The sequence below is a fragment of the Abrus precatorius genome, unplaced genomic scaffold, assembly GCF_003935025.1.
Source record: "Abrus precatorius isolate BTA unplaced genomic scaffold, Abrus_2018 Scaffold8, whole genome shotgun sequence".
NCBI lineage: Eukaryota > Viridiplantae > Streptophyta > Magnoliopsida > Fabales > Fabaceae > Abrus > Abrus precatorius.
The window spans coordinates 34,931,019-34,941,784 of record NW_020874428.1 but is presented as its reverse complement, the minus strand read 5'-3'; the positions used below and the strand labels follow the sequence as shown (position 1 = coordinate 34,941,784).

At 35.6% G+C, this 10,766-nt stretch overlaps 1 protein-coding gene across 4 annotated transcripts; it reads right to left on the bottom strand.

Moving 5' to 3' along the window:
• Nucleotides 1–353: 353 nt before the first annotated feature.
• LOC113848237 (topless-related protein 4-like) lies at nucleotides 354–10,085 on the bottom strand. Of its 4 annotated transcripts, none has more exons than XM_027477653.1 (26): nucleotides 9,869–10,085; nucleotides 9,568–9,714; nucleotides 9,279–9,458; nucleotides 9,058–9,171; nucleotides 8,809–8,967; nucleotides 8,537–8,714; nucleotides 8,326–8,449; nucleotides 7,924–8,039; nucleotides 6,924–7,092; nucleotides 6,699–6,808; nucleotides 6,527–6,596; nucleotides 6,318–6,391; nucleotides 6,081–6,176; nucleotides 5,909–6,004; nucleotides 4,988–5,115; nucleotides 4,664–4,898; nucleotides 4,418–4,582; nucleotides 4,259–4,351; nucleotides 4,016–4,162; nucleotides 3,046–3,156; nucleotides 2,786–2,965; nucleotides 2,201–2,329; nucleotides 2,007–2,102; nucleotides 1,564–1,752; nucleotides 1,192–1,358; nucleotides 354–1,110 (listed from the first exon to the last, which is right to left on the bottom strand). In XM_027477653.1, the coding sequence occupies exons 2-26, from the start codon at nucleotides 9,645–9,647 to the stop codon at nucleotides 912–914; spliced, it is 3,405 nt and encodes a 1,134-aa protein (XP_027333454.1). In that variant the 5' UTR covers nucleotides 9,648–9,714; nucleotides 9,869–10,085; the 3' UTR covers nucleotides 354–911. The 4 variants fall into 4 exon arrangements, 3 of the variants coding, with proteins under 3 accessions (XP_027333454.1, XP_027333456.1, XP_027333457.1); XM_027477655.1 differs by having other exon boundaries at nucleotides 7,924–8,036; nucleotides 9,869–10,084; XM_027477656.1 differs by having other exon boundaries at nucleotides 362–1,110; nucleotides 7,924–8,036; nucleotides 9,568–9,680; nucleotides 9,869–10,067.
• Between the last annotated feature and the right edge of the window lie 681 nt (nucleotides 10,086–10,766).

The following is a 10,766-nucleotide window of genomic DNA, read 5'->3' as shown; positions in this document are numbered from 1 at the left end:
ATATTAAACTCCCATTATCCTCACTTAACATTAAACATAAGAAAAGTTTAACCTCCTCTCTCTTCCCCTCTTCTTTTCCCTTTAAGCCCTTTCCTACTCTTCTTCTTTAAACTCCCAAACTGATAATTACTAGTTGATATTAATTTTAAATCACAAAAAAACTTAATTTCCCTTATAATTTAACCAATTTTCACATTTTTTGTAATTTCTAATAAATTTTATATTGTTCAAATGTAAAAAAAATAAAATTATTTTTAACACTCTTTAGTTCAGCCATTAATTACCAAGTGAAATACCTTAAAAAAGTTTTAACATCATAGAAAAATAAAAACTGCAACAAGGTCAATAATAATGAATATTCAAAGTCAATTTTGATAACTGTTATTGCGAGATCTAAATATACCAAATGCAGATATTTAACACGTCCATAAAAAAGCCTCATTGCATAAAACACTTAACCCATTCATAATGATGGCTCTAAAAGAATCCTTGCACAGAAGGTAAAAATAAAACTGAATATCAGAGTAGCTAACTTTAGCTGAAAAAAGAAAAACTATAACGACTAGTTCACTATATATTAAAAAAAAAAAAACTACACAAATAAAGGTAGGCCCAAAGTAAAAAGGCAAACAAAATAATAATAATAATAACAATGACCCTCCACTCTGCAAAGCCCCAGCCGAATTTACACTAATAATCCTAGATGAGTAACATACTCTGCCAATCCCATGGAGCAGGTATTGGTTAGGAAGCCACTAACAAGGTGATTGATTCAATTGATTTATCCTAACCTAAAGACACCTACCTTCCCCATCTTCCCCTTGCAAACCGAACGGAGGCACCAGGGGGCGGGATCATATGCAATCAAACACACACTAGAAGGTCCTAACAAAGTACTACATAATGTGATGTCATCTTTGAGGTTGCTCTGGAACAGGGGCACCTGAAGTAGTGCTAGGCCCAGCACCGTTCTCGGTTGGAGGTGGAGAACCCCATCTACCTTCTGACTCTAGTGGTTCAAGCACATGTACTCCGCCATCAGTAAGCCCTAATGCAAATTGATTGTGTTCAGAGGGATGTGCAGCAATCACAAGAGGATACACTCTCAAGCTGTGAAAAGGAATTTCATTAAACATTAGGAAAGGACAACTCAATAACAGATCTTTCATTACAACTGACAATAAAGCTCACCTTGGATTGGGATGGAGATAAGCAGTTTGATTTATTCTACATCTTAATCTGAGAGTTGAGGCAGTAAGAACGCCGACACTTCCATCTTCAAAGCTTACATATATTAACTGACTATCACATGAGTATGTAGCATGTGTGATTGGACCACTAGCTTCCCGAGGCACCCACTAATCATACAAAAAAATGAAGTACAGTAATATATTAAGCTTGATTGCTTGAACTAGAGATCACATTGAAATACATAAGCCAACTGGAGCTAGCAAATAATAGAACATACAATGTGCTCCGCAAGATTCAAGCAAACAAATGCATAAATTCAGATTTAGTCATCTGTTTAAATACATTTAATTATGTTATATATAACTAGCACACCTGCTTTAGGCATTCCAACTTTGGAGCCTCATATATGGCTATTTGAGTTTCATGCACGGCCAGTAAATGTGTCTGGTCTAGGTGAAATTGGACACGAGTGTCTGCAAGAGGTGCTGGTGATCGGCCACTGGGCATTTGTAGGAATTTGCTTGCTTGCTTTTCCCATAGATCTGTGCTCCAAACACACAACTGTTGACATAAAGAAAACCAATGAAGGCATTCATGATTTCCACTTCATACATGGACAATAAATTAAATGCTTCCAGAAGCAGTCATTTTAAGAAACCATTCTCAATCATGACTCCAGTGAAACAGACTCACATGCATAGACAATCTATTTTGGCATCAAATATCTATGAACTAAGCAACAAAAGGACATTTTCCTCTTGAAAGGTGACTTTAGATTTTGGCAAATCATAGCAAAGAGAATTTAAATTCCTTACCTGAGAGTCAGCTCCAGATGACACAAGCACATTTAGAAAGTGAGAAAAGGCAAGACCGGTAATTCTCTTCTGATGACCTCTTAGCTTGGTTTTGACCTTGATGGGAAACCGGGGGGGGGGGGGGGGGGCAAAGTCAAAAACATCAAAATACTAACCAACAACTCTAGAATTCAAGATCTTGCAGAGAGTAATACCTCATCCACTCGAACATTGTAGATTTGTATGGAAGAGTCGTCCATGCCAATAGCAATAATATTGTTGTCTTGAGGATGAAATGCAAGAAATGTAGCAGCTGGGGGTGGCGGCATGAAAGTTGTCATTGTCTGCAGTTAGGATTCACAGAAATTTATGTGATCACAATATAAAATTACAAGAAAAAAAAATGGAGTTCTGGAAATAATAAAATAAACTATCAAAAAGATGCTTAGTTGAATACTTAGCAGATAGTAGACAATCATCTAAAGTATGGGGAGTAGCATTTTTTGTTCTTATTAGAGTTTGTGCGTCTGGCAACGGTACTGTTTATACTAAGGAGTGACGACTGCTCCCAACAATGCAGGACAAATTTAATATAGTAAACATTAGGTACCAGTAGATGCATACAATATCTATTTAAGCTCACTATGTTTATTATCTTGTCTATTGATGGATCAAGCAAACAACCAGTAAATTAATTTTTCAATAAAAATGAATTTGCAACAAGACCCACATCTTAATAATTCCTCAAGTTAGTTCATACATCAAAATATAAAAATACACAAAATGAAATCCATATATACCTTGAATGTCATCATGTTGAATAGGGAAATTTTCCCCCCTGAAGCAGACATAACATACGAGTCATTCTTTGACAGTGCAAAACATGACACAGCATCCTCTGGGTTAGTATCACTTATATCATTAGTCATCAATATTCCACTAGATGGTTGCCATAGTTGTGGTTGAATACTCGCAGTAGCCTGTATAAGAAAGTATTGTTTTAACAGTCTTATGAACATTAACATGTAAGTACAGAATGGTATTATAGATTATGCATTACCTTCCCTGAAGTGTTCCTGTCATTTCTCTGCCATTTCCAAAGCTTGTGAACAGCATTTGCTGCCAAAGCCAAAATTGCAACCCCTTGGTTTGTATAAATTAACCTAGAAACCTGAAACAATATTTAAAATGAATAATTGGTTAAACTTATAGGTTTCATGCATCCAAAAATATTTAGGTAAGCTAGGCAACAGGCATAAATATGTCCAATTTCATTTCTCTAGAAACCAGTAGCATGACTATGTGAAGTAGTTCAAGTTATCAGGAGAGTAGACTGGGTGTAGTCAAATTGATGTTCATTGAAAATATGTCTTACAATTTTTTTTCTAACACTCCTATTGTGAGATCCTAGATGGTATCTTGGATATACTCTATTCCCATTCTTCGATGGTCCTAGTCATATAGTTGCTGCCTGTCTACAACATTTTACCTCCAAGCATATGTCCAAATAACTGTGTATCTAACCGAGCAAATGCTAAACAGTTACAACTTCCTTAGTAAGCAGTTATTGCACTGCCTAACACAATTGAAAACAGTGGTTCAAACCCTGCACAATGTTGTTTATCTCTATAGTCTATACTTCCATGAAAGTTGGATTCCCCTACTTTCATCTCTACTTCTGAGTTTCCTAAAAAATAAAGTTTCTAGCACCAATCATTGACATCTGCTAAAAAATAATTGAATACTGTTCCAGTTTGAGTTATCAAATCCAAATGAATAATAAAAGGAAGGAAAAAGAGAAAGGAGGTACTATAAAAATTTGAAACATGACATGCAAACAGATTTATAGGCAATATTGTGTGCCATGCACTACACACATACAGTACAAGCAATATAACATTTATTCATTGAATATATATTTATTTTGCAGAAATATGATTCAACAAGGAAGCAGAGCTACAAGCTCATGTAGCAGCTTCAAATGCCCAAATAAAAAATCTGAACTATAAAATTTTAATATCTGACAATACCCTCATTGATGATAAACTATCAGGAAGTTTCAGGGAGCGGCATTGTGATGGTTCATTAATTTCGGTTAGCTTCCATATCCTAGATTTATCCACAGCTTCATCAACAATTCTGGGTTTGACATCAGCTAGACTTCGAGTATCGTTATTCTACAAAGAAAGAGAATAGTATAATTAAACATAGTGCCCCACAAGAAGTGAAATGCGATCCTCATTCATTGATTAATTATATATGGAAAAACTCACAATCCCAACTGTGGCTGCAACTGGAGGAGCTCTATCAGCGAGGCTTGTTCCAACAGCTACATTGGTAGAAGGAAAAGCTCCAATAGTAGGTGCCTGAATTCACATGAAGCATTAAGAAGATGTACTTCCAGTATATTAGCAAAATTTGAATAACTTTACCTTCACAACAGCTGCAGAAGCAACTCTAGATGCATCAAACGGACGATTCTCCACTGTCCGAATCAGCCTAATCCCTTCAGCATTAGCTAGAATTTTAACTGCATTTTCATTTGTGGAGACAGCCAACAATATTCCTTCCTTGTTAAATCTAATACAGGGAGATGCCTGCAGTTATCATAGACATGTGTTACTATGCAATAAAGTTATCATCAGATAAATAAAACACAATTGCAATACAAATATTACCAGTAATCCACCTTCTGCATCTACACTTGTTAACATGTTTGTATTATCCATGTCCCAGAATTTGATCATAAACTCGTCACCAGCAGCCAAGAACCGATTCTTAGTAGTATCAAATTGCACAACACCAGCAGACCTCCTCCCAAGACCATGATACGTTCGCTTCACAGCTCCTTCACTTTCATTCCATTCCACTAGAAATGACTCCCCTTCTTTATTAGTGCCACATGAAAACAATCTGTAAACCATAGATGGATGATAAGAAAATAATTAAAGAAGTTCATGCATCAGACAAGGGGGAGATTAAAAGAAGCACAATGTTTGAACCTTGTTCCATCAGCACTATAAGCCATTGTGGTAGATGAATGACCAGGTGCATCATAGTCAACCCTAGAACCAACATTATCATACAACCACGCCTTTATTTTTCCATCAGTTGCAGTTGAGAAGATGAACTGCATAGCCACAACAGAACATAGTTGGAAATTATATAAGAAAGCATTTGAATATGTGAAACAAAACAAACAAAAATAAAATAAAAAATATTATTTTCTTATCAAGGCCAACTGTATCCAACAATTCAAAGATATGACATGCACGCAAGCTTTCAGACCTAAAACTATTTGTTCTATGCTCGTCCCATGAATTATAAAAACTTTACAATTGACATCAAATTTCACACTCATTATTTTGGGTGTGGGAAAGAACACCAGTCTGCTGGCTCATAATAAAAATATGCAAAAATTAGAGAAACGTTAATTTAGGAAGGAGCTTTTTTATATTGAATTACAAACATTGCATTGGATTTTAGATACACAAATGTGCATGAACAATTGTTAAGAACTAATGCATTTACTCTTCTGCATCTTCATATTTATATACACTCTGATGGTAAAACCTCAATGGAGCTAGGAGTTGTGCTACACATACATCATCAATAAACATGAATGGACATAATTTCAGATAAAAATTTGTACACATGTGAGCCCTCTAAAAACTAAAACATTAACAGATAAATAAAATACATGCAGAAAATATACAGATCATAGGTTACAAGACTTTGCCTGTACTGCACACCTGTAGGCCATTTGAGCAAGATTGCTACTTCAAAAGTAACCACATAATTTCTCATTTTTTAGTGTTTGCATAAATAAATTTTCTTTCTTTTTTTCCCAATAGTTTTCCTTTCTCAATTCCTCTCATTTGGACAACTGATGAACATACACACGCACAGATATAAATTATTACCTGAATACTTTCTTTGTGATGAGGGCATACAGAATATACAGGTGATTCATGTCCCTCAAAAGTATATTGCTTTGTACCTGTAACTGCATCCCATACCTGCAAAACCTTGAACTCTTAAAAATGGCTTTTAATTGACATTGACATATCTATTATAAAATGTATGACAACTAACCTTAATAACCCTATCCTCTCCACAGGTCACAACACAAAGTTGTTTGTTTGGATAAGAAAAGGCAAGATCATTGACACTCCCAGCATGAGCTTCAATCTGAACCACAAAAACTGAGTAAGCAGCTATAAATCAAGCAGATAAGTAGCAGGCCTTTTGCATCCAATGTATAGATATATAAACTGGATTAACAACAAATTTAATAGAAAAAACTAATGGACTTTAGAGAGACAAACTAACCTCTAGATGGTTTCTAAGATCATCCCCACCATGATAGGAATATATGTGTACAATATGTTTAGAATAAGCTACACCTGAAATATCAACAAGGATAAATCAAATTTTAACTTCTAATAAAATTGTGTTCAAGGCAAACAGCAGAAACATATCTACACTCATCGTGAATAAGAGAGCAACACACACACACACACAAAATCATTAGAACATACTGCATAGTGTTCCATCAGGACTCCACACCACACGGTTGACTGATACTGTGCAATCATTGGAAAGAGATGCCTATATATGAATAAGGGAATCAGTAATAACCACATGACAAACAGTATTATAAAAAAGTCAATAAATATGCAGTATTCACAATTTTTCTGTTGAGAGCCATACCTGTAAAGCCACTGAGCATGCCCCAAGTTCCCAGACTTTAAAATTTTTATGCGCAATCCTTTCACGGCTGCCTATATCCCACACCATGACATCGCCCATGTTTGTTCCAACTAACCATTAAGAGAAATAAATGAATAAACAAACAGAACAAATAAAATCAACAAACCTAACATACAGAAAGAGAAGAAATTAAGACATAACTCGTACACACCAAAAGCAGCTTACCAAGCAGTAGAATTTGTTGAAGTGGATGGAAATCCATACTTTTGACAATTGAACCTTGATTGAGAGTCATCACAACAGTTTTAGGCAAGTCATCAGAGGAATAGGAGCTCTGACCATGGCTCTGGCTAGAGTATGCAACAGGAAGCAAATTTACTGGTAGATTGTTGACCTGTTAAAATATGAATAAACAGGGACCAGTTATATGCAATGAGCTATCACTTCAACTAGCAGGTAAATTCTATATTTCAAGATGTAAGGAGAAAAAAAATCCAGAGAATTAAAGATAGAGAAACAAGTTGCATTAGACAACAAGGCATGCAATATAAACAACAAACATCAGTCCACTCATAAATTATATGAATCACCATTACACCCCAACAAGATGTACAGGAAAAGTTTCTAAGCACTACATAAATGCAATTTAATAATGTGGTATGAAAATAATTTTGAAAAGAGAACTAGCAAATCCCATTGGTTATTCGGTTGTGTTCTTGGCTTGCATACAAACTGATATAAATGCGGTTATCCAAAACACATTTTCAAACATATTTCAATTTTGAAAATGATTAAGTTAAAACAATTTTGTTGTAAAAAAGGAGTATATGAAAACACAAAACTAAGGTCATTTCTAGGCAAATGTTATTTAACTTTTCTCTTCATAATTACATAATTGAGGAATAGATATCCAATTAACGATCAGCCTGAATATAATAGCATGAAACCGTAATGGTAAATGAAGGTCAGGGTGCCAAAATGCAAAACAATCTATCAATGGTCAGACACTGGCAGGCAATTTGAAATGCCACCTACTCCTGCTTCATAAAAATGTTACATTTAGAAAGCATCAAGCACTAAAAGTCTAAAACAGATACAGATAAATGTGTGCACACACAAACAACAATCAAACAAAAGAAAATATTCTCAAAGTACAATAACAATTTCAAACTTTCATTTTTAAATTAAATAAGACAAAGGAGCTAATAGAATGCAAGTAATGTACTTCATCTGATATCCCAAAAGGTCTTGTTCTCTTCAATACATGATCTGAATCTGCAGTTTGATAGTCCATAGCTGGGTTATTGGTAGGAGGGGTTCTGGGGCGCTTTAAAATAGCTGCTACCATTAGAGAAAGTAGAAAGCCAAAAAGAGCAACAGAAAATCAGTTTGGTTACATATGAAGTGTACAATCCGATTTCATTAAATGGCCCAATAAGCTAATCACAACTGTATATCAGTTTTATAACCTTAAAGCTGCTATTGCATATAGCATGTATTTTCTTCATCATGAGTGATCACACCAGTAATGGATAGCAACCACACACAGATCGCAAGGAACTAATGTAAATTCTGAAGCCATGTGATATGAGAAACACTCATAAAGAGTTACTACTATTCATCTAACCTGCATTATTAGCTGCAGCCAAACCTATGGGTCCTGCAGAAGCCGAAGGGTGTGGAACAGGAGATGGGTTGGCCATCCATCCAGCAAGGGATGTTGGAAGAGCAGCAGGTGTGGGCTGAAATGGCTGAAAAATATACAAACAGAGACATAGTAAGCATAAAAAACATTGCTAGAGTAACGTTGATGAATAACATCCTGTTGTTTTTCTTACTCCGTGAGCACTTAATGGTGGGAAACCTCCGCCCTTTGGGACAGCACCCATTAAGGGATTGGTGACAGGGGATGGGGCCCGTGCACCATTTGGTTGCCCACAACTATGGTCTACAAAAAGGGTCTTTATGTCAGGGTTAGACCTCGGATTCTTACAAAGTTGATGCTGCCAATTTAAACTGCAAGGCAATAAATATATAAAATTAGAATAACAACAAACTTATCACCGAATGGATTATATTGACACATAAAAGATAAGATCTTTCTAATAACCTCTGATTAATTAGAGTCCGCAATCTGGAGTTCTTCAAGGTAGGAAATTGAAGCTTGTCACGAAACAGAGGGTTAGCTTCTATTAATTTCTTCAGTTCAGCCAGCATTATGCCTCTGGCAGATTTTGTATCTCCATACTTAGATAGCTGTTCATTATGTCTGCAAATTCATAAAAACCCAGTTATAGGTGGTGGGAGCGGATTGGGGAAGTGGGAATTAATAAGCCAGGCACCGAACCATAATCCAAACCTAAAGTTATCCAAAGTCAACAATTGTGTGATTTCCTTAAAAAGCTCCTCATTAAATGCTGCGAATACTTTCAAGTCCTTCACTAGAATATCCACCGCTTTAGCTCGATCTTGCCTGCGACATTTTTTTCTTATTCAATTGCTAAGTAACAAAAAATTAAACGGCCTACAAGTAAGCAAATTAAAAAAGAGTAGCACAGCCAAACACCACAGGTAACCTACTTGTCTAATGCTTCTAAGTACTTCTGCTTCCGTATCTCAAAGAAGATCTTCATGGAGTATCTATTGTCATCGACCTTCGTAAAACCAGACAAGTACTTCTCCACCTCATCCCACTCCCCATTCGTCACCATATCCTCGAAATACCTCATGTTAAAGAAAAATCCCGATTCTTGCTCCAACCTTCACACGTTCACAAATTCACATACAAAATAGATATTAACAAATTAAAATTAAAGAAAAAGGGAAATAAAAACCTAAAATAAATTTAAATTCTACGAGACCAGCGTACTTGTGAACAGTCTCCTTAAATTTCTCTTCGTCGAGAAACTGAAGTATAAGAAAAACAAGCTCTCTGCTGAGCGAAGACATGACGTTGCCCTGAAGTGGTTAAACAAAACTCGCCTGAAAGATCCAAAACCGAACAGATCAACAATACCTGAGCATCGAAACATAGAATTGAACGGCAGATACATCAAAACCCACAAATTCATCAACATACGTATATACAAATACATCACAATCACACGGAGCTTTAAATTGGACAGAAAATCTTGCTAGAAAAAAAAATGAGAGGGCGAAGGAGCTCTCACCTGCCAGAGATTCCTCGGCACAGATCGACAGGCGTCGGAGCAGAACGAGAATGGCGAGGAAGGGTTTCAGTATTTTCTCGCTCTACTTTCTCTCTCTAGCTTTTTCTGTGTTGGAGCTCTTCTGGCTGAGTATTTATACAAGGAAAGGGGGCTAGGGATTTGAAGGAGGAGAAAGAGAAAAACGGGGATAGAAAGAGAGAGAAGAATTGTGATAAGCGACGAAATAATGGTATCAGACAGTTTAAATAGCGTGAGCGAGATTGAGATGAGATGGAATCATGGCTTTGTATTATAAGTGGTTGGATAAGTAAGCCTACTTATAAATTTTGATAAGCATAGTGGCTTATAAGGCTGATGCCTTATTGGCTTATCAGTCATAAATTTGGCTAGATTTGGATTTATTTGCGGCTGCACTTGCGGGGTTTTCAACCTGCGGTAACACTAATTATTTTCTAAATTTTATTATGAGCTAGCATTCAATTTTACATTTGTTATTTATTATTTAAGATTAAATTTTTTTTTTAAAATAAATCATGGAATATGTTATGGCCTTATTTGTCATCCCTGAAGTTTTCCTCTGTTTGGCTTTATCTTTCTGTCTAGGTATATCTGTATGTTTTGATTAGGTAGAGATTTCAACTACTTTCTTATCAAAAGAAAAAAAAATTAATAACATTTTTTTTATATTTTGGTTTATTGAAAAGACAAATTATTTCTTATATTATTAGAATATTTGACCTTTTTATTCCCCTCATGAACAAGATTAGGATGTTATCGCACAACTAAAGTTACTGTTATTCCATCCTTGGTGGATCCCATGTTATAATCTCTGCGTGTTTGTAAATTGTAAGGTGTAGTCCTCCAGTGATAGCCACTTCCGAAGCACTAACACGTAATA